At 40.9% G+C, this 23,676-nt stretch overlaps 1 protein-coding gene across 6 annotated transcripts in view; it reads left to right on the forward strand.

The window, feature by feature from the left end:
* Positions 1–19,363, forward strand: part of KIAA1549L (KIAA1549 like) — a 308,312-nt gene extending 288,949 nt beyond the window's left edge. For 5 of the 6 annotated variants that reach the window (XM_073658126.1, XM_073658123.1, XM_073658124.1 and 2 more), the window contains 3 exons: positions 2,182–2,246; positions 14,732–14,880; positions 18,297–19,363. In XM_073658126.1, the coding sequence (XP_073514227.1) occupies positions 2,182–2,246; positions 14,732–14,880; positions 18,297–18,578 (496 nt within the window). In that variant the 3' untranslated portion in view covers positions 18,579–19,363. The remainder of the gene's footprint in view (positions 1–2,181; positions 2,247–14,731; positions 14,881–18,296) is intronic. The other variant, XM_073658125.1, reaches the window with a different exon arrangement.
* Positions 19,364–23,676: the final 4,313 nt, after the last annotated feature.

The raw sequence follows: 23,676 nt of genomic DNA on the forward strand, positions 1-23,676 counted from the left end.
AGAGCCAACCACTCGGCAGCGCTCATAGCAATCTGAACATGACAACCACAGGGGTCTCCTGCAGACCCCGGGTTGTCATGCCAACCCATTGGTGACCTGCGATCATGTGACGGGGTCACCAATGGGCGGGTAAGTGACACGCTTCCGGCGCGGAGCTGTTAAATGCCGCTGTCAGAAATTGACAGCGGCATTTAACTAGTTAACAGCCGCCGGTGGATCGCGATTCCACCCGCGGCTGTTGCGGGCACATGTCAGCTGTATAAATCAGCTGACATATACCCCATTTAGTGCGGGCTCTGATCGGGGGTCACCGATGGGTTGGCATGAACCGGGGGTTATGACGTGGTGCATATTATTACATACCACGTTGTAAAGGTTTAAAGAAAACATCATCAGAGCAGGTGAGTAGAAAGAACAGAAAACTGGCACCATTCAGATTGTCTACCTGCAGTCAGTTCAAAGAGCGTCAGTCCACAGATGGCCAGTAGTGTTGAGCGAGTATGTTCTATTAACCCTTTCGCCGAGTATGCTCCGGCCGAGCTCCGAGTATTTATAGCTGCTCGGTGATATGGTTGAATCGCTCCCGTGTGCATGATTTGCGACTGTTTGACAGTTTTATTACATGTGAGGAATGTCTATTTCTTACACATTCCTCACATGTAATAAAACTGTCAAACAGTCGCAAATCATGAGCTCGGGAGCGATTCAAACATATCACAGAGCAGCTGTAAATACTCGGCCTGAGCATACTCGGAAAAGAACATACTCGCTCAACACTAATGGCCAGAGATCGCAATCAGCAGGTCCTCAGCCCAGAAGAGAGAAGTCTTGCAATACGTTGTAGATAAACAAAAGGCGGCACTCCAGCAAGCGATTTCAATTGAAGAACCTTTGAAGGTACCCAGCTCTCCCAGCTCCAGGTTTTAATGTGTGAATAAGGAATAAAGGTTCTTCAATTGAAATCGCTTGCTGGAAAGCCACCTTTTGTCTATCTTGTTAAAGAAAAACTAACAGGTTTGTGAGAGCCAGAATTCTTGTAGGTCGGTAGGTGACCAAATGCTTATTTCATTCAATAAAATGCAAATTAATTATGTAAAAATCATACAATGTGATTTTCTGGATTTTTTAAAGATTCTGTCTCTCACAGGTGAATTGTACCTACGATAAAAATTACAGACATCTCCATTCTTTGTAGGTGGGAAAACTTGCAAAATCAGCAATGCATCAAATACTTATTTTCCCCACTGTATATACAGTATGAGCCCGACATAGACTCCCATGTACAGTATGAGCCCCACATAGCCTCTGATATACAGTATGAGCCCAACATAGCCTCCCATGTACAGTATGAGCCCCACATAGCCTCTGATATACAGTATGAGCCCAACGTAGCCTCTGATATACAGCATGTGCCTCACTTAGAATCTGATATGCAGCATGTGCCCCACGTAGCCTCTGTTATACAGCATGTGCCCCACGCAGCCTCTAATATACAGTATGAGCCCCACGTAGCCTCTGATATATAGCATGTGCCCTACGTAGTCCCCTATCTACGGCAAGTGCCCCACGTAGCCCCCCATATATAGCATGAGCCCCCACATAACCTCTTATATACAGCATGTTCCCCACATCACATAACATTATACTTGTTTCTTCAAGGGGGGAATTCAAGCAGTATGTCCATCTCTTTACACCTGTCTGAAGTTTGCTAAAGATCACTTGGATTAACCAGAAAGCTACTGGAATAAGGTTTTGTGGACGAATGAGACCAAAATAGAGCTTTCTGGTTTAAATGAAAAGCAGATATTTTTATGGCGTTTTTCTTTCTTATCCTTGTAGTATTTGTTGATATTTTTGCGCCAAATTGTTCAAAATAACACGTAGTTCATGAATTTTGCATAACAGAAAAAAAACTTTTTATTTTCACCTTTAACACTTTCGCCTTTTACACGTTCCACTAAAATGTTGCATAAAATCATGATACATAATAAGGATATATTGTGTATTATCCTGAAGGAGAGACCATGTTAGACACCTAAGGGTGTTCAAAATGCAACTGAAGTACATGTAATATCCCCAAATTATATTGGGATAGTTCTAGAATGGCATTCATAATATTTCAGAAGTATGGTACATAAGTGGCCGTATGAACTAACCAGTATTTTGTGTCATCATGTACAGGTCAACATCAGATATGGCCAACAAAAGCAGAATGCCAGAGCCTGGTGGAAATGACCAAGGTCCAGGTGAGCATGTTGGGTATTAGTAATTTCAATTTATTGTCAAGCTACTCAAGAGAGAACAAGTCACCATGAATATGTGCAAAGATTCACAATTGTCTGTGTGTACTTCGCTGTATGTATGTCTGCAGGGGTGGACACGACTTCCGAGGGCCATTTAACACGTATAGTATATTGGATGTCAGCAGGAGTTATTCATGGTTCTCCAGAAAATTTCTGACTGGTGTGTTATTCCAACAGTGGCAAAATTTGGCAAATTTAATGTCGGGCTACTGGCAGAGCCGCATTTGTCACTAGATCACTAGTTCAGTGCCTAGGGCCACAACTGGTAAGGTTGGCTATAGCTACAATAATTTTTTTTTTTTTAATTTTCAAGGTGAGTAGGTATAGGCTCTGCACAGGAGAGAGGCAGCGAGTAGAACAATGCTGCATGCTCTACCCAGCAGTGTGAAGCCATGTGAACGCTGATTGGTGGCACAGCAGCTTTGGTCTGCAGAGCCGCTCATCAGCACAGCTAGGAGGCAATGGCAGGCACTTTTAAGGAAACACAGATATATTCACTCCGGGTGCATTTGTCAGCAACCGCACAGATGTCCGCAGAAGCAGTCCCTGTGTTTCGTCCACTAAGCCATTAATCTACAGTTTTCATGTGTCTCTCTGTTAATATTCAATGAAAGCACCAAAATGGGAGAGGGTTGTGGGCTTGATACACAAACTGCAGCCATAATCCTGATGGGTTGACAAGTTGCATCATCATGCCTTCATATTTGAGTGGTGGGTGTACAAAAGCCACAAGCACAATGTTCAGGAGTAACTGTCCTGATTGCACTGTTTTTTGCCGGACCCTACCTCTGTCATTTTTTTATTATGGGGCATTTTGGGGTTACTATGTCTTTGGTGTTATTTATTATAGGACATTTTGAAGTAGACAAACAGGGGGGATTGCTTAGCTTTAGACGACTCCAAACAAATGTGCACATGGCCTCAAGCTCCAGAGAGGATGAAGTATTGCTCTTGCTAAAGCCTCACAAGTTGTAATGAATATCACCGGCACCTCCCTCTCAGACACACCAGGTATATATACACCCAGGCCAGGGAGCTAATTAGCCTGAGAGAGGTAGCCCCTGGGTCCTAGAAACAGCCAGCCTCTAAGAAGATGTCTGTAATGCCAAACGTAGAGATCTCCTGCAGCCAACTGCAGGGCGACTGTCTGTCACCTCTGACACACCCATGACAGTATCCATCGCATGAAGATACAGCTTGATGGACAGTCATTTTTGGAAAACAAAGAGGGATGAGTTATTATTTTTTCAGTGGCTGTTAAATGCCATAGGTGTCTGGTAAAAAATTACCCCTCCGATCTCTTTAGAATATCTGGGTGTGATCAGACTGACAGGTGAATGATGGTTTGGACTTTGGGTCCTTTCTTCTCTGTGCTGCTCCCTACTGTTCTCCCACAGCTTTTTATTTTAGTGACATCAGAAGGTTTGACTAACAGCAGGTCCTATATCCAAATAATAGGTTGGGATTGAATTAGATGGTGAAATACCTTTGCTATGGCCAGATGTGGTTCTTACAGTAGCTAACCTTTAGAATCAACCTAACCGATTGATTATTATTTATTGACATACAGTGGGGAAAAAAGTATTTAGTCAGCCACCAATTGTGCAAGTTCTCCCACTTAAAAAGATGAGAGAGGCCTGTAATTGACATCATAGGTAGACCTCAACTATGAGAGCCAAAATGAGAAAACAAATCCTGAAAATCACATTGTCTGATTTGGAAAGACATTTTTTTCAAATTTTGGTGGAAAATAAGTATTGTTTTTTCCCCACTGTATTTTAGGGTCGGAAAAATCCTATCGACGTAAATATGAAGCCTTGATGGCCATCAATATTCGGAGGCATTGGAGACCTTTCTTCAGTTCTGTAGCTCACATACTTTGAAAGTTTCCCTTGCAGTGCTTTAACTGCAAAACCTACAACATTGAAGTACATGTATACTGTCTCAGGCAGATAGTTATATTATACTGATGTCTCTATGTCATGCCTGTTATTATAATTCTGTTTTTACTGTTTCCAAATTCCCCCCAAGAGATATACTGTACACACAGTCTGCTCTATTAGGCTATGTTCACATGTCCAGTAGTGATCAGATAGAACGGATCCATCAGCAATCCATTGACAAAAAAGTTCTGCAGACACTACTTGTTAGTCTGTTTTTAAACAACTGATCTCTGTTAGATCCGTTTCTTTTAACATTGAAATCTATGGAGAAAGGATCTGTTAATCAGCCATACGTTTTTCTTTCATTTGTAACGGATCCATTTTTTCTTACTGGATCCAGTAAGTTAGAACAGATTCAATGGAGATCAGTTATTTAAAAATGGACTAACAAGTGGTGTCTGCAGAACTTTTTTGTGAATGGATTGCTGCTGGATCCGTTCTATCTGATCACTACTGGACATGTGAACACAGCCTTAGCATGTGTACCAGATGATAGTAGTAATCTGCATGACACAATTACAGCATGACCCATATGCCATAATTTAGTGTTTATCTACAAACAAAGCCAGAATGAACTGTGTCTATCAAAAGGCCAATAAATTACAGAGCGTAGCCAGTGTGCAGAATACTTTGCTTTATATATACACCAGATAATCAACTATACTGGCAGAAATCATGTCCAGATTGGGTTTCATAACTTAAAGCTGTTGGATTTTTTTGAGTAACAAATATTAATTTGTTGTTTGCTGCTATCCATAGGGTTATAATGACTGGTTGCAGGTAGATGGATATTATTGACAGTCAGTGGCTTAAAGGGAATCTGTCAGCAGGTTTTTACTACCCCATCTGAGAGCCGTATGATGTAGGGGCAGAGACCCTGATTCCAGTAATGTGTCACTTACTGGGCTGATGGCTGCAGTTTGGAGAAAATCTGTGTTTTCTCTGCTGCAGATCTATCATTTCTCTGAATGCTGAGCTCTGTATAACCTCATCCACACCGCTGATTGGAAGCTTTTTGCCTGTGCATATTGTACACAGAAAGTTGCCAATCGGTGATGGGGGGTTATACAGAGATCATGCATATGGAGAATTACCTGGCAGCAGGTTTACTATACTTAAAGGGGTTGTCCAGCCTGATGTTACAAGTCTGCAGTTTCTATGTGTGACTACACACATGAGAATGCTCAGAACGTGCGCGTTATGAGGAATCTCCGGTGCCAGCACCGGGAGCACCAGGCACATGACATTGAAAGTATGCAACTTGTAGCCTAATGCCAGACAACCCCTTTAGTAATAATCTCCTACTGATAAAACTGTGATTTTATCAAAACTAGAGCAAGCTGCCCAGTAAGTGATACATTACTTGAATCAGGGTCTCTTCCTCTACATCATGCTGCTCTCAGATTAGGTAACATAGTTTTTAAGGTTGAAGGAAGACTAAGTCCATCTAGTTCAACCCATAGCCTAACATGTTTATCCAGAGGAAGGCAAAAAAAAACCATGTGGCAAACACCAAGCTCCACATTGGGGAAATAAATTCCTTCCTGACTCCATACGACAATCAGACTAGTTCCCTGGATCAACGCCCTATCAAGGAATCTAGTATATATAACCTGTAATATTATACTTTTCAAGAAAGGCATCCAGGCCCTTCTTAAATTTTAACAGTGAATCACTCATTACAACATCATGCGGCAGAGAGTTCCATAGTCTCACTGCTCTTACAGTAAAGAATCCCCGTCTGTGATTATGATTAAACCTTCTTTCCTCCAGACGTAGAAGATGCCCCCTTGTACCCGTCTCAGGCCTCAGAGTAAAAAGATCAGTAGAAAGGTCTTTGTACTGTCCCCTCATATACTTGTACATAGTAATAAGATCACCCCTAAGCCTTCTTTTTTCCACAGTAAATAACCCCAAGTGTAATAACCTGTCTTGGTATTGCAGACCCCCCAGTCCTCTAATAACCTTGGTCGCTCTTCTCTGCACCCGCTCTCGTTCAGCTATGTCTTTCTTATACACCAGAGACCAGAACTGTGCACAGTATTCGAAGTGTGGTCGCACTAGTAACTTGTATAGAGGTGAAATTATGTTCTCCCCATGAGCATCTTTGCCTCTTTTAATGCATCCCATTATTTTATTTGCCTTTGTAGCAGCTGCCTGACACTGGCCACCAAATGTGAGCTTGTCGTCCACCAATACACCCAGGTCTTTTTCAGTGACAGTTTTGCCCAGTGTTTTACAATTAAGCATTTAAGCATATAATTATACATTTTATTTCCTCTACCCAAGTACATTACCTTACATTTATCCCCATTAAAGCTCATTTGCCATTTATTAGCCAAGCTTCTAGTTTACATAGATCCTCCTGTAATATAAAATTGTCCTCCTCTGTATTGATTACCCTTCAGAGTTTAGTGTCATCTTCAAATATTGAAATACTACTCTGTATGCCCCCTACAAGGTCATTAATAAATATGTTATGGTACCCCACTGTTAACAGAGACCCAGTCTGAGTGTGTTCCATTAATAACCACCCTTTGTTTCCTATCACTGAGCCAGTTCTTAACCCACATGCATACATTTTCCCCTATCCCCATTGTTCTCATTTTATGTATCAACCTTTTGTGTGGAACCGTATCAAAAGCTTTTGAAAAGTCCAAATACACAACATCCACTGCTTTTCCTTGGTCCAGTCCGGAACTTGACTCCTCATAAAAGCTAATCAGATTAGTTTGATAGGAACGGTCCCTCATAAACCCATGTTGATATTGGGTCATGAGTAGTGATGAGCGAGTATGTTCTGTTAACCCTTTCGGCGAGTATGCTCGGGCCAAGCACCGAGTAGTTACAGCTGCTCGGTGTTATGTTTGAATCACTCCCGTGTGCATGATTTGCGACTGTTTGACAGCTTTAGTACATGTAAGGAATGTCTATTTCTTACACATTCCTCACATGTATTAAAGTTGTCAAACAGTCGCAAATCATGCACACGGGAGTGATTCAAACATAACACCGAGCAGCTGTAACTACTCGGTGCTCAGCCGAGCATACTCGCCGAAAGCGTTAACAGAACATACTCGCTCATCACTAGTCATGAGGTTATTCTTCTTCAGATACTCTAGTATAGCATCTCTTAGGAAACCCTCCAGGATTTTACCCACAGTAGAGGTTCAGCTTACTGGCCTATAATTTCCAAGTTCAGTTTTTGTCCCCTTTTTGAATATTGGCACCACATTTGCTATACGCCAGTCCTGTGGTACAGACCCTGTTATTATGGAATCTTTAAAGATTAAAAATAATGGTCTATCTATGACGTTACTTAATTCCTGCAGTACTCGTGGATGTATCCCGTCCGGACCCGGAGATTTGTCAACTTTAGTGATTTTTAGACGCCGCCGTACTTCCTGCTGGGTTAAGCAAGTGACATTTAATGGAGATTTTTTGTCATCACTAATCATGTTTTCTGTCATGCAATTTTCTTGTGTAAATACTGTTGAAAAAAAATCATTTAGCATATTGGCTTTTTCCTCATCCTCATCCACCATTTCACCCAGACTATTTTTAAGAGGGCCAACACTATCATTTTTTAGTTTTTTACTATTTATGTAGTTAAAGCATATCTTGGGATTATTTTTACTTTCTCTGGCAATGAGTCTTTCTGTCTCAATCTTTGCTGCCTTGATTTGGTTTTTGCAGAATTTATTTAATTTTCTGTATTTATTTAATGCCTCATCACTACCTACTTGCTTTAGTTCTCTAAATGCTTTTTTTTGTCATTTATTGCGCCCCTTACAGCTCTATTTAGCCATAGTGGTTTCCTCCTATTTCTAGCATGTTTATTCCCATAAGGTATATATTGTGCACAGGTCCTACTCAGGATGCTAATAAATATTTCCCATTTGCTTTGTGTAGTTTTATGTCTCAGGATATCATCCTAGTTTATTGCACTAAGATCATCTCTTAACTGTTGAAAATTTGCCTTCCTGAAGTTTAGTGTCCTTGTAACCCCTCTTCTACACATCTTATTAAAGGATAAATGAAAAATTATTATTTTGTGATCACTATTACCCAAGTGACCCCCAACTCGTATATTTGATATGCGGTCTGGCCTGTTGGTTAATATTAGGTCTAGCAGTGCCCCCCTTCTTGTTGGGTCCTCAGCTAGTTGTGAAAGTTAATTGTCTCTCAAAGTTGTCAAAAACCTATTACCTCTGCTTGAACTACAGGTTTCTGTTCCCCAATGTATTTCAGGGTAGTTGAAGTCCCCCATAATAATGACTTCTCCTTGAGTCGCTGCTTCATCTATTTGCTTTATGAGGATATTCTCCACCGCTTCCATTATTTTTGTAGACTTATAGCAAACCCCTATCAGTAATTTATTCTTTTTTCCCCCTCTCCTTATCTCCACCCACAGGGACTCTACATTTTCATTAGATTCACATATATTCTCACGCAAGATGGGTTTTAAGGATGATTTTACATATAAACACCCCCCCCCCCCTCGCTTGTTTGTACGGTCATTTCTGAACAGACTATAGCCCTGTAAATTAACTGCCCAGTCATGGCTCTCGTCCAGCCATGTCTCAGATATCCCCACCATGTCATAATTATTTTCCCACAAAATTAATTCTAATTCCTCCATTTTGTTGGTGAGGCTTTTGGCATTAGTGTACATTCATTTTATATATCTCTCTGTACCTCTATTCCTTCTTACTATATTGACTCTTCTAACACCACCCTCAATTTCTTTATTTGTGCCCAGGTCACTATCTGCACTATCTTCCCCACCTATAAAATGAATACCCTCCCCCCCAATCCCTAGTTTAAACACTCCTCCAACCTTCTAGCCATTTTCTCCCCCAGCACAGCTGCACCCTCCCCATTGAGATACAGCCCGTCCCTAGCGTAGAATCTGTAGCCAGCTGAGAAATCAGCCCAGTTCTCCAGGAACCTAAACCCCTCCTTCCTACACCAGTTCCTGAGCCACTTATTTATCCCCCTAATCTCCCGTTGCCTCTCTGGCGTGGCACTTGGTACAGGTAGTATTTCAGAGAATACTACCTTGGAAGTCCTTGCTTTAAGCAGCCTAATTCCATGAAATCATCTTTAAGGACCTTCCACCTACCTCTAACTTTGTCATTTGTGCCAATGTGCACCATGACCTCTGGGTCCTCACCAGCCCCTCCCAGTAATCTGTCAACCCGATCAGCAATGTGCCGGACTCGAGCGCCAGGTAGGAAGCACACTGTTCGACGATCCCTGTCTTTGTGACAGATTTCCCTATCTGTTCCCCTAATAATTGAGTCTCCCACTACCAGCACCTGCCTGGCCTGTCCTGCTCTCCTATTTTCCCCCTTACTGGAGCTGACACTCCTCCGGCTACCCCAGTGAGCAGCTGCTCAGTAAGTAGCAGACTCCTTTCCATATTGTCAATGGATCTCAGTGTTGCCAGCTGCTCATTTAAATCCAGTACCTGGGCTTCCAAACGCACAACGTGCACACATCTCGCACAGCAGTATGCAACCCCGTTCAAGGATTGCATACATGTGGCAAGATGTACACTGGATAGCATTGTCAATAATGGAGCTCATTTCCTAATGGGGATTGCACTAGACAGAAATGTTAAGTAAGAAGAAATGTAAAGAATTAATAAAATACAGACAGCAATTCAGTCCAAATTCCTCCCTTCCAAACTCCCTGAATCCAAAGTCACTGAAAAACAAGTCACACACTTACTTCCGTTTGCACTTACACTCCAGTCACACTCAGCTCGTTCTCACTCGCTAAGGAAGAAGATTTAAAGAGGTTTTTTTTTCCCTTTTAGCAGCAATAAACCCTACAGCTCAATACACTACCAAAGGACTGGATGCCCCAACCAGCTGCCTCTTATAAACCCTTAATTATGACCCCTCACCCTTAATTAACCCCTTGTGAGTATACCTACAGTCATGGCCAAAAGTATTGAGAATGAGACAAATAGTAATTTTTCCAAAGTTTACTGCTTCATTTTTTGTAATGGCAATTTGCATATACTCCTGAATGTCAAAGATTGATCAGCTTAACAGCAATTACTGTACTTGCAAAGTCAATATTTGCCCAGAAAATGAACTTTAACCCCCAAAACACATTTCAACATCATTGCAGTCCTGCCTTTAAAAGAGCAGCTAACATCGTTTTAGTGATTGATCCATTAACACAGGTGTAGGTGTTGATGAGGACAGGGCTGGCGATCAATCAGTCATGATTAAGTAAGAATGACATCACTGCACACTTTAAAAGGAGGCTGGTTCTTGGTATCATTGTTTCTCTTCAGTTAACCATGGTTATCTCTAAAGAAACACGTGCAGCCATCATTGCACTGCACAAAAATGGCCTAACAGGGAAGAGTATCGCAGCTACAAAGATTGCACCTCAGTCAACAATCTATCGCATCATCAAGAACTTCAAGGAGAGAGCTTCCATTGTTGTCAAAAAGGCTCCAGGGCGCCCAAGAAAGACCAGCAAGTGCCAGGACCGTATCTTAAAACTGTTTCAGCTGCGGGATCGGACTACCAGCAGTGCCGAGCTTGCTCAGGAATGGCAGCAGGCTGGTGTGAGTGCTTCTGCACGCACTGTGAGGCGGAGACTCTTTGAGCAAGGGCTGGTTTCACGGAGGGCAGCAAAGAAGCCACTTCTCTCCAGAAAAAACATCAGGGACCGACTGATATTCTGCAAAAGGTACAGGGAGTGGACTGCTGAGGACTGGGGCAAAGTCATTTTCTCTGATGAATCCCCTTTTCGATTGTTTGGGACATCTGGAAAACAGCTTATTCGGAGAAGAAGAGGTGAGCGCTACCATCTGTCTTGTCTCATGCCAACTGTAAAGCATCCTGAAACCATTCATATGTGGGGTTGCTTCTCAGCCAAGGGAATCGGCTCACTCACAGTCTTGCCTAAAAACACAGCCATGAATAAAGAATGGTACCAGAATGTCCTCCAAGAGCAACTTTTCCCAACTGTCCAAGAGCAGTTTGGCGCCCAACAATGCCTTTTCCAGCATGATGGAGCACCTTGCCATAAAGCAAAGGTGATAACTAAATGGCTCATGGAACAAAACATAGAGATTTTGGGTCCATGGCCTGGAAACTCCCCAGATCTTAATCCCATTGAGAACTTGTGGTCAATCATCAAGAGACGGGTGGACAAACAAAAACCAACAAATTCTGGCAAAATGCAAGCATTGATTATGCAAGAATGGACTGCTATCAGTCAGGATTTGGTCCAAAAGTTGATTGAGAGCATGCCAGGGAGAATTACAGAGGTCTTGAAGAAGAAGGGGCAACACTGCAAATATTGACTGCATTAACTCATTCTAACTATCAATATAACCTATTGGTACTCATAATATGATTGCAATTATATTTCTGTATGTGATATAAACATCAGACAAACACTAATAAAAACCAGAGGCCAGCAGATCATGTGAAAATATAATTTTGGTGTCATTCTCAAAACTTTTGGCCATGACTGTACACCTCAAGATTTAAAAGCAATGTAGTTAACCCTTAAATACACAGGTAGTAAAATAAGAGACTGTAAAACTGTAGAGAGAAAATAGGTTTTAAAAAGCCCAGTAAAACTAAACAGGTAGTAAAGCACTCAGCAGTTCACAATTCAACAACTCACAGCAATTCACACAGGTATTTTCTGCAGGATTCCCAAATACCTCTTCACTGAAAAACAAGTCACACACTTACTTCCATTTGCACGTACACTCCGGTCACACTCAGCTCATTCACACTCGCTAAGGAAGAAGATTTAAATAGTTTTTTTTCCCTTTTAGCAGCAATCCACCCTACAGCTCAATGCACTACAAAGGTGGCAAACATATGGTGACAGATTCCCTTTTAAAATCTTCAGCATCAAAATCTGCAATAAATTTTGCAGATTTTATTACAGGTTTCATTGTACAAATGCTGTGGATTTTCCACAGTGTTTCACCCTTTACATCACAAAGCTTGAAATCTTCAGTGAAAGTCTGCAGCATGAATTCATAACATGCAGATCCTTAACGCAGATCGATTTCTGCCACTGATTTTTTATGCATGACCATGAGATTTCATGGAAACTAATCCACAATACCCACTATGTACTATGCTTAAGTTTTCTCTCCTGGAGAGAAAATCTGGAGTTGATAAATGTTTGATTAGTTGGAGTCCAACCACATGGACACCAGTGATCACTAAAATGGGGGCTGATTACTCCCTTTCCAGCCCCTCTATGATCTGCATAACTATGGCAGGGAGGAGTTTTCTGGAGTGGCTGTCATCATGGCTGCTGCTGCTCCATTCAAAGTCCAACTGAAGTTTGACTTTAGTTGTACAGAGCAATCGCCTACATCGATCAGCTGTTATCTTTTGTCCTGGGGTAAATAATGTAGGGAGTCGGAACAGAGTGACAATATACACTGTTTAGCAGTCACTCCTATTAGTGAGTGGGAGGTAAAGTGCAGTTCCAGGGATTGTCTACTTGCAGTGTTGGAGCAGTGCTGTCCAAAATATCTGCCCGTAGAGCAGATAACAGGTGATAGATGGGGATGCCTGCTGTCAGACCCTTATAGGTCATCAGTATGTTAGTCCTGTGTAACCTCTTTTTGCTAAAGTCAGAAAAGTGGAAAATAAATTGTTTGAAAATGATTGCCCAACAACTTACAGTGCTCAGCATAAAGTTGGAAAGTAAGATTTTAATCAATAACTCACTGAATACGAGAACAATTTCCAAAATTTTGACAAGACTGAGTTTCATAGAACATTTTTTTAATCCACAACATAAAAGTAAGGTTAATAATATAGCTTTTGTAAGGACATTGCTGCCACCATGTTTTACTTTAGGCACCATGCATTTAGAAAAAATTAATTTAGAAAAATGCATGGTGCTTATAGTGAAACATGGTGGTGACAATGTGGAGCGGCATGAGTGCTGCTGATGTCAGGGAGCTACATTTCATTGATGGTGTTATGAATTCACAGATGAACTGCTCTATAGTGAAAGAGACGTGCACTTTTCCAACATGACAATGATCCAGAACATACATTTGTTCCATTTCTGAAGAAGAACAGAATGAAAGTGATTCATTGGCCAGGTTTCTCCTAATCTGAACCCAACTGAACACCTATGGGGAGTTCTGAAGAGACAAGCTGTCATCACTCTCCATCCGGCATCCAGGCTGTAAAAGAGATTGTTCTAGAAGAATAGAAAAGATAGATATTGCAATATGTCACCAACTTGATGGATCCATGCCTAGAAGACTAGATGCTGTTCTTAAAAATCATGGAGGTCATAGAAAATACATGTTCTTTTTGATGTGGGGTGTATTCATTTTTGCATCAGCTAATTTGAGTAAAATTGAGGATTTTGTAATGAAAGTTATACTATTAACCTTATAATGTAAAAAAATGTAATATGAAACTCATTCTTGTCAAAATTTTGGAAATTGTTCTTTTGTTCTCTTAGATATTGATTAAAATCTTACTTTTCAAAGGGGACTTACTCATTTATGCTGAGCATTGTAAGTAATTACAGTAGCTGCAGAAAACTAAATATTATACATGTGTTAAATTACCATCTGCTCTAATGCTGATGGGTGACTGGTCGCACGGTAAGTGAATGCTGAAACTGATTGTCCAACACATTAGTGCTACAGGAACATTAACAAATATCAGTGAGAACTATGGAGCGAAGGGAGTCTGTCTGCCTAAACTGACTGTACTAGACAAGCACATAGCCTTGTAGGGGCTATGGCCTGTATTATGTCTTTAGTTTTCTAATCACTACCTCCATTCTACAGAAACTGAAGTTTAATTAAACATGCTAATTAGGGTGCTGGATGCACCCATGGCATGGACAATAGCCTTTGCGCACTGTTCCACCCACTGGTTTTGCATTCCTCGCCTCATCCACTGGTGATTGACTTGCCTGAGCTTTTACTGCAGACAGTGCTCACTATAGGCAAACCAGTGTTGTCAATCACCAGTAAGGAAGGCAGGGGACATACAAAACCAGTGATCAGAATGGTGCACTGAGCCCCTTAAGCACTCCCATTGTGCAATGAGCACCCTAATTAGCCTGTTTGAGTAAACTTCAGTTTCTGGAGAGTGAACACTAAGAGTGTGATTTTTATAGGGGTGATATCCCACAAAAGGCTATGTGCTTAGTTTACACTATACGGTTGGGCTGACAGAATCTCTTTAACAGGTAATTAATGTTTTATTTTAACGTTTCTGCAGCTATTGTACTTTCTTTAACTGTCAGGTGTCCCTTTAAGTGCAGAATTCTTTGAATAAATTCAGGCTCATCCCAAGTAATAGGAAGTATAGGCTTTGATTCCCATTCCTGGTTCTAGAGCTGCAACTCATTTTCTCAGTGGACATATTTATATATTTATAATTCGAATTTCATTGTAGCTGTAGGTAATATACTATTTCAATGAATGCATTGCTTTGTCAGGTAACTCAATGCCTGCTGTATTCGCCATACCAGGGAACCGCGCTGGATACTCCGGTTATTACATTCCACAACCACCAGCTTCATACCGGAATCAGGCCTGGATGTCGTACTCGGGAGAGAATGATGCACCGGGACAGTGGGCAGACTCCGTAAGACTTTTGATATTCTTCATGGTGTTACAGACTCTAGAGGATTCACAGTATTGTGCAGCAGGGCTCATTGTTTCACACTGTAGTTTGTTCTTTGTCACTACTATATGTGGAAAAAATCAGATTTTAAATTCTAGACATGGGACAAAAGCATTGTCTGTGACCACTGAGAGAAAATTGTCTAATAGTTTTTGCTTTCTTGCACCTGCTTGTTTTGTGGTCAGTAGACCCTGGTTCCACTCAAGTCAAAAGTGTATGGTGAGATGTAATTCTTACAGATGTCGTGGTTTAGCTCCTCAGCTTTTCTAACAATCGAAAAAAAGAAAGAGAGACTTACTGCCTTTCCAATCATTAACATAGCCCTTTTCATGGGCTTTACTGCATGGGGGATCTAGTGACTAAAGGGGCCCAATGGTCACTTTGCCACAGATGAAGGCATCATTACAATTCATTGAGGTTTTGTTACAGATTTTGCACTGGGGTCCAGGAGCTTTAAGGTACATGAGTAATCCCCTTTATACAATCTAACAGATTATAGATTTTCAGAATAAAAAGTAACTAATGTAGGTACACATATTATTATTCATTTGCAGCATAAAGAAAAAATAAAGTTATAAAGTAGAGTGTGAAGAGTTTGGTGAGAAGTCCTATCCTCCTCAGTAGTCATGCAGTCTTGGCTTGATTGACATGCCATAGGCTGGGCCACGTTATTACAAGCAAAACCTAAAAAGCAACAGGAGTATACACGACGAGTAATGAGAATAAATCTTTATTTATGAAATAACACACATGATAAAAGACAGATAAAAGGAGAACGTGAACAGGCGACCCCAAGTTCTCCTGGTTATTTCCACTGCCAGTCTTTGCCCTTTTACTGCTATTTTTGAACTATTGCATTTATGATTGCCTTGGGTAGATTTACTTTTATGACCTGGTTGCTTTAGAGGACACCGTTTCTTTTACTATTCTGCAGTCTGTCAGGTTGCATTTTTTGCATCAAGCCACTAGGCACTTTCCTGACACACTGCATGTTATTGTATGAAACTTGGCACGCCTCTGACACATTATCTAAGTTGTATATTGAACCTATTTTTACAGGATTGGCAGCCATTTGGTCTTTTTATAGCACCTTACTATTCTTAATGGATATCTTTCCTTTTGGTGATTTTCTTCCTTTACGAATTCCATCAGGCTGTTCTATATGTCATTATACGGTTTGGGCTCATGTCATGGAATAGCTTTGTGTGTTGACGTTCTCCTTTAATTGGTCATTTTATCATGTGTGCTATTTCATAAATAAAGATTTATTCTTGTTACTCAACCTGTATACTCCTGTCGCCTTGTAGGTTTTTCTCATTGATCAGGAGGACCCTCTACTAGTTTGGTTGGATATAGGTATTCATACTGTCAGGGAAATATTAAGAAAATATTAACAATTTCTCCCAAACCCCTCTTCCATCTCACCCCTCCCTTATCCACCATTTGTCACAAGAGAAGAGCTGACAATCTAAAGGGCGATCTCTCTGCAAATTATCATGCACAGCAGAAGTAGCTTAAACAAATGCTGGTACAAGAGAAGTGCTGCCAATCCAATTAAAATGCGAGTGTAGCTTTCCTCTAACACAGACCAGCGACAATTTGCATCTAGCTGAGGAAGCTTGATTCCCAGGACGTCAAAAGGAATTTAACAGAGGTCTGTAGCCAGGCCGGAGCAATAACGAAATATGGAATAACTAAAGTTCCATACGTCCAATAATAATGGGGCCCATATTTTTAGTGACAGGGTCAGCCAAGGAACAATATGCTTATTTTTTGAAGCCGTACGCCCCTCCGGGGAGCTGTGGGGCAAAAGTAACAAAATGACAGACCACAGCTATATCGTGTGTGGTCTCTGGAAAAAGGTAAAATCATAACGGAAAATATGGTATCATTTTCGGGCCTCTACAATCAACCAACAATGTTATCACTAAAACCAGATATCTTAATAAAAATGTAAAGGCTGGAGTTCAGCCCACGTGATGTCAGCACAGGGGATGTGTGGGTTGTTGTCCCGTAAGGCATAAAAGAATCCATGGAGGATGGATCAGTACTCATTGCAGGGAGTATATGTATCATAAGCAAGGGGTCACGTTCGCTGAACGGTCATAGGAGAGCTCCCCTCCAGCTATATTAAATCGTTTCTGAGATCTTATAGTAAGTTTCTTCTTTAATCCTTATTATTTTGTGTAACTGCATATGTATTGTATTGTCTCCCTTTGTAAAATCTTTGTATGTTCTTCATAAACATTGCCTCCCTTTGGGCTTAAATATAAAATTGAATAGTTCTGTTTCTTTTGTCCTGTAATCATTCCATCCCCCGAAGCCATATACGCTACCAGAAAGCAGGCGTCCGGCAGGCCTGTATTATAGTTCAAACTCGGCCGGTGGTGGCAGAGAATAATATTAATTGGGCTATCATGAAGCTGGCAGGCACCATACGGGGTGTATACACATATTCCATGCATTGGAATACGGAGGTGTGACGCCATATGCTTTCTGCTCGCTTGCCGATAGCTACGTAGTGAATAATCGGGATCGTGTGCTCGCGAATCCCTGCTTAATCCTGTGAATTCTTGACAGAGTAACGGCAGCGGTGAGATATTGTATGATCTCCCTGGTGTCGTCTCTGACGTCCCTGACACATATGTTATTACAAGCCAGCTTACGCAAAGTGTACCGGCCTCTGCACCTGCCCATATGCCAAATAATGGAGCTGGCTTGTAGTGACGTATATCCTGGCCTGTGAGCTGTCATTTAAGCCAGAAGGGGTGTGGGACTGCAAGACTCCTTAAAAGACTGGCACCACCCACTTACTTCTACACAGACAAAATATACTACTTTTTAACATATTTTTTTAACTTAATACTTCATGGGACATTTCAGAGAAACATTTTTCCATCCTGTAAAATGCTGGGGTAATGGTTTATGGTTTAGATGCTGTAAATATGAGTGCAGATTCCCTTTATTATCCTAAATGTAAGGGTTACACATCCGCCTAAGACCTACACAAGAAACTGTTGAAAATACATGGGGTCCCATTGATTCCCTATTACAGAGCCCTAGGTACTCCATATGTCTTTGCATGGTGTGCTGTGTTAGAATGTTAGTCTTCCCTAAAATTTTGTAGGAGAATGTGGTGAGAAATCTTGGTAATATACTGTCAGTGGTGCATATTAATTCTGATAAAAGAACCTCCATATGAAATTGGCCCATACAAAAATACATGCCTTTAAAAGTTTATAGCCGCCATATTTATATCTCCAGGTTGTACAGAGCCATAGAAATATATCTTGTGCACGAGACCTTAATATTGTTCCTTTATTACTTTTTTGCTTTGTTCTGAACACTAAATATCTTTATATTTGGCATTACCGTAGGTTCCACTTCCAGGATACATTGAGGCGTATCCCAGGTCCAGGTACCCACAGAACTCTCCTTCCCGACTTCCCAGGCAGTTTGGGCAACCAGTTAATTTACATCCTAGCCTAGATCATGCTACTGGACCATCCATTGGAGCTTCTCAACAGAGTCTAGCAGACACTGACACTCCAGACGCCTCCATCACAAACCTATCCACAGCAGCACTGGTTAAAGCCATAAGAGAAGAAGTTGCTAAACTGGCAAAAAAACAGACAGACATGTTTGAGTTCCAGGTCTGAGGATGCCATGAAATTGTGTCGTGTGCTCAAGTGCACCAAATGCTAAGTTGTTCAGTTATGGTAACAGTGCCTAAATACATAAGATCTTACATTGCATTTTATGATATTTTTTCAAGTGGATGAAGACAAATGATGGTCCGTTACTATTAATTTGATTTTTATTTATAAATATAAATTATTAAATCATTTTTCTATTGACCTCAATATCAAATGGATTAACTTTTTGTTATGTTGGGAAAATATAACAGTATTAATCCTAATGAATGAACCTAACCTTCAGCTATGTGAGTGTAGATTTTTTAAGATGGACAGGTCACTATGCTGCTGGCCACGGGGATGTTGCTCCCGCTGTTTACACTTCTGTGCCACTAATTGTTGGTTGGACTAGATTCCAAAGTGATTGACAGCTCTGCTCTGAAGATCTTGTATGCCACAGTCCTCCCATGTCTCTGCTGACCCTGCTAATGATGATTTTTACTTATTTCCATTGCATACAATATAAGCACACACAAAATGCATTATAGTGCTGATGGCTGTGTGCAGTTATTGTCCAACACACATAGCAGCGTCAACAGCAATGAATGTAGTATTAAGTAACTTTAAAGCAGTCTCAAGCCTGCCTTTTTTGCCCAGGGATGTTTAACCGATCCATGGATATCATAAACACCTAACTGGATGATGTACATACTTACTTTTGTCTCTAAGATTGCTGTCTATTGAACTTTATTTACTTGCACCATAAGGATCACTAATAAAATAAGTGCCATCATTTTATTAATACCATATTCAGAGCCTATAGTATGATTATCTCTTCCATGGACAATATGGTTAGTTAAAGAGGTTGTGTTATGATTGCCAATGGCTTGACTTTAGAATCCCATGGTGAATGACTGGTATCACTGGGAAAAGCCTGTCTGGCCCACTGCTTCAAATCAATGGCTGCCCTTTGATTTCCAGGACACGATCCATTGTCCATGTCAGTAATTTGTGGCTGTCTCACCGGAGCCCTGAGAACTGCCTCCTACCTCCAGATATCTGCTGCAATTCATTTGATTAGAGGGCCTTGTGCGACCTCACATATGTGTCACGCCACAATAGTGATGTTGCACCTGGCCGGCTAATGAAGAGAAGCCAGGGATGTCGTCAGGTAAGAGATGGTTCTCAGGGCTCAGCGACCACAGATTACTGAACTGACTCACACCAACTCTATAGCCCATGTAATACATGGATAACCAGGTACACCACAGTTAGAGTCATGCTTTAAATACTCTTTGCTTTTGTACATAGAAAAAGCTCCTGTGTAGTAGACATCCTTATGACCTCTATATGCTCCCACACTCTATTGAATTTTATTTGCTCTAGCAGTTGCTCTCCATTTCTTTACTGACCATTATGACCTCTATGTGGTCTAGCAGTTGCTCTCCATATGCTCTCACACTATTATTTATGACATTTATTTGCTCTAGCAGTTGCTCTCCATATGCTCTCACACCAGTATGATCTCTATATGCTCTAGCAGTTGCTCTCCATATGCTCTCACACCAGTATGATCTCTATATGCTCTAGCAGTTGCTCTCCATATGCTCTCACACCAGTATGATCTCTATATGCTCTAGCAGTTGCTCTCCATATGCTCTCACACCAGTATGATCTCTATATGCTCTAGCAGTTGCTCTCCATATGCACTTGCATCATTATGACCTTTATAAGCTCTAGCAGTTGCTCTCCATATTCTCCATCACCTTTATGACTTCTATACACTCTAGCAATTATCTTGGTAATACAAAACACTTCAAAAGTACGGTAGGTCTTGATTTTCTGGAGCTATACTTATCAGGTTTGTAGTTTTGTACCACGTTGGAAGGTCTTTGAATTTCTAAGACTTATAAAAAGCCAGTCAACACCCCATTCCATATAATCTTAAATATATGAATTGCAATGTGATTGTACTTTGAGGTCCATTTGGTGAAAAGTTTCATGGAGTGAGCACTTTAACAGGTTGACTTTAAAAGGTTTCTCAGACTGGCACTCGGCCGAAGCAGGTAAACTGAGAACCTTGAGTACATTTGGCTTAGAAGACGATCTCTGGCCGGCCGTACAAACAAGCCTCTGTCTGCCTGAGGTTTCCATTATTTAGTAAGAAATAATGCTCAGCCATGAAACTGTGAGCTAAAGAGCTGCTAAAACGAATGAATGTCTACTTTCCATCCTAAGAATGCTTGGAGATAGAACCCTGTTATATATAAAGCTTTGTGTCTTAATTTAAGATGTACATACAGTAAGGACCCTTTTGGTCATGCCATCTATTATTCAATCTGGATACAATTGTGCCATGATTGTGATATTATGGTTTGTATATATGTCCATTTCTGTGTTCAGCCTCCTGGCATTCCTAATACTGATTTGCCGCGTATTAATAGTCTAATTGTAGTATCTTGTGAAACTGCACTTATGGCTTCATTTGCATTCCCACAATCCTCAATATGATTTGTGTGATGCAAAGGACAAAATTACTTCTAGGGTTTTGCATATCTGCCCTATCAAGATTGAACCTGGTCATAGAAACACAAAAGCTTTGTCTTTTACCCTTCGTTCCAGAGTTGCTAGCCTAACATTTCTTGGGAGGCCACTAACAGATGAATTTGGAGTAACTTAAAACCCCTGTTACCCATTGCAAAATGTATTACAGGGTATACATTAAGGAAAGTGGGTCACATCGCAAAGAATACAAACAATCATCTATCTAGTCCTGTGTAGTAGATACCGCCACACAGATGCACAGAAAGAAAAAATTGCTGCTTGATTGCTCTTAATTTCCATTCTAGGATCATTGAGTTGATTCCCACCCTTGTGTTTTCATCCTCTTAGAAATTAAGTAATAAAACCAATTAGGGCTTGGCAGTAACTCGATGGTAGTCACATGGGCTGCTTATATGGTACATATATGGGCTGCTTATATGGTACATATACCTTTAATCCCTCACAAATGTCACACTTACAGGAGTTATCCAGTGAAAACAAGTTATCACTTATACACAGGATGTCCACAGGCTAGGTGATAACTTGACCCAGGAACCCACACTGATTGCTTGATCTGACAATTTTTATCCCCATTACAAATGGGGACCGCCACTCCGTTCATCCTCTATGGGTCTGCCTGAAAAGCCAAGCACAGCTCTTGGCAGCCCCATAGGGAATGAACAGAGTGGTGATTGAGCATGTGCACTGCCGCTCCACTCTAATGTTGATAAAAGATCCCTATTTCACCAATCGGTGCAACTTCCAGCGGTCAGACTCTCACCAATCAGCAAGTTTTCACTGGACATCCCCTTTAAATTTTACATGTAAGAAACATACAGAGTAGTTTCATGAGCAAAGCCACTAAACATAAAATGAAGAGAGGGGGAGTTATTCCACTCACGCAGGGTGCTGGAGGCACACACTCATTGGCACATAGTTGTCACAGTGGTATGAGAGTTGGAGCTGTGATCCTTGCCTGGTTTGGAGTTCTGGATTATGGGTAATTTGGTTTTTAAGGAATTATGGAGTAATTCACAAGAATATTTGTTGCGACCAACAGATTCCTCTGGATTCAAAGATGTAATAAAATGGTTGTTTTCTCTTACTGTGTAAATAACAATACATTTTTGAACCCAAAGCTGGTAAGTGCTTGTGCTGCACCTGATGGAGATCCCAATCTGGGATCCAAAACACATTCTTATTTACATACAAAAAAGTATCATGAGATTGTGAGCCCTCGCGGGCAGGGTCCTCGCTCCTCCTGTACCAGTCGCTGTCACATTGTGTTCAAGATTATTGTAATTGTTCTTGTATTATACCCCTTTTTCACATGTAAAGCACCATGGAATAAATGGTGCTATAATAATAAATAATAATAATGTGATTACATCATTGGATGTGATGGCATCTGTTGGTCATGCTGAATATTCCTGTGAACTCCTCTATTCCCTCAGAAGAAGTTTACACTTAGTTATTATCCGTAGACTCACAAACCTTTTGGGTCCCCATCAGCTCAATGCCACTTACTTCTGCACAGGAAAATGAAAAGTTGTGATGACATCTCATGTACACATACCTGCCAGGACTCATATACAAGTCCTGTTCTAATGAATTCTAGTGTGGAAGTGAGCAGCACTGGAGAACTTCATTAATTTCTCATTGCACTATTTCCTTTCAACAGACAGAATAGAAGTAGTAATTTTGGCATAGCACAATAGTTTCATGGCAAATCAAGAAGACACACTGATACCAGTATAATTGCAGTTACAAAAGGGTTAAACATCTTGAGCATAAAGGTTACTCTTCAATGACTGGTTAGCGGGATGAAATGACGGCCAATTGGTAAGCTTTTCACTGATCAGTGGTCGTTTAAATGCCTGTTTACAAATGCAGACCAAAGTAATCGATGCACACTTAGCGATCTATACTAGATCTTTCAGTGTACTTAGGCTGCCATAGTTCTCGGCAGTGCGAGGCCTGTTTTCACCCGGATAATGCACCGATGAAAACCATGATCTTTTGTGCTGTGCAAAAGATTATTTCACCCGATGAACAAGTGTTTTTCTCATTCATCAGGTGATCGGTACCTTGTGTACACTGTAAGATAAAATTGTGAAAAAAGTGTTTTTAACAATACTTGTTCACAATTATCTTGCAGTGTAAATGCAGCTTAAGGCTATGTGCCCACGTTGCGGAACTGAAGCATATTTTTTACGCTTCTACCTGGCGGGAAAATCGCATGCGGATTTTACATGCGGTTTTCCCGCCAGGTAGAAGCGTTTGTGAGGCGTCTTTGCAGCGTCTTCGCATGCATTTCCGCATGCGGGTTATCAAACACTTCTCCAAGTGATTTAAGCATCACTTGGAAAAGTGCTTGACAATTTGTTCACACTATATAAATCCATGCAACCGGCATGGATTTATATAGCGTGACCAAGTAATAGTTAAAAAAAAAGAAACAGAATGGTAAAAAATAAAAAAATAAACTTTATACTCACCTTCTGATGCATTCTCTGCCCCGTCCGGAGTCTTGAGCTGCTCACGCTGTTGTAAGCAGGACCTGCTATGACGTCATTGA

The sequence above is a fragment of the Phyllobates terribilis genome, unplaced genomic scaffold (assembly GCF_046119375.1).
Source record: "Phyllobates terribilis strain yellow unplaced genomic scaffold, ASM4611937v1 Scaffold_13__5_contigs__length_258822181, whole genome shotgun sequence".
NCBI lineage: Eukaryota > Metazoa > Chordata > Amphibia > Anura > Dendrobatidae > Phyllobates > Phyllobates terribilis.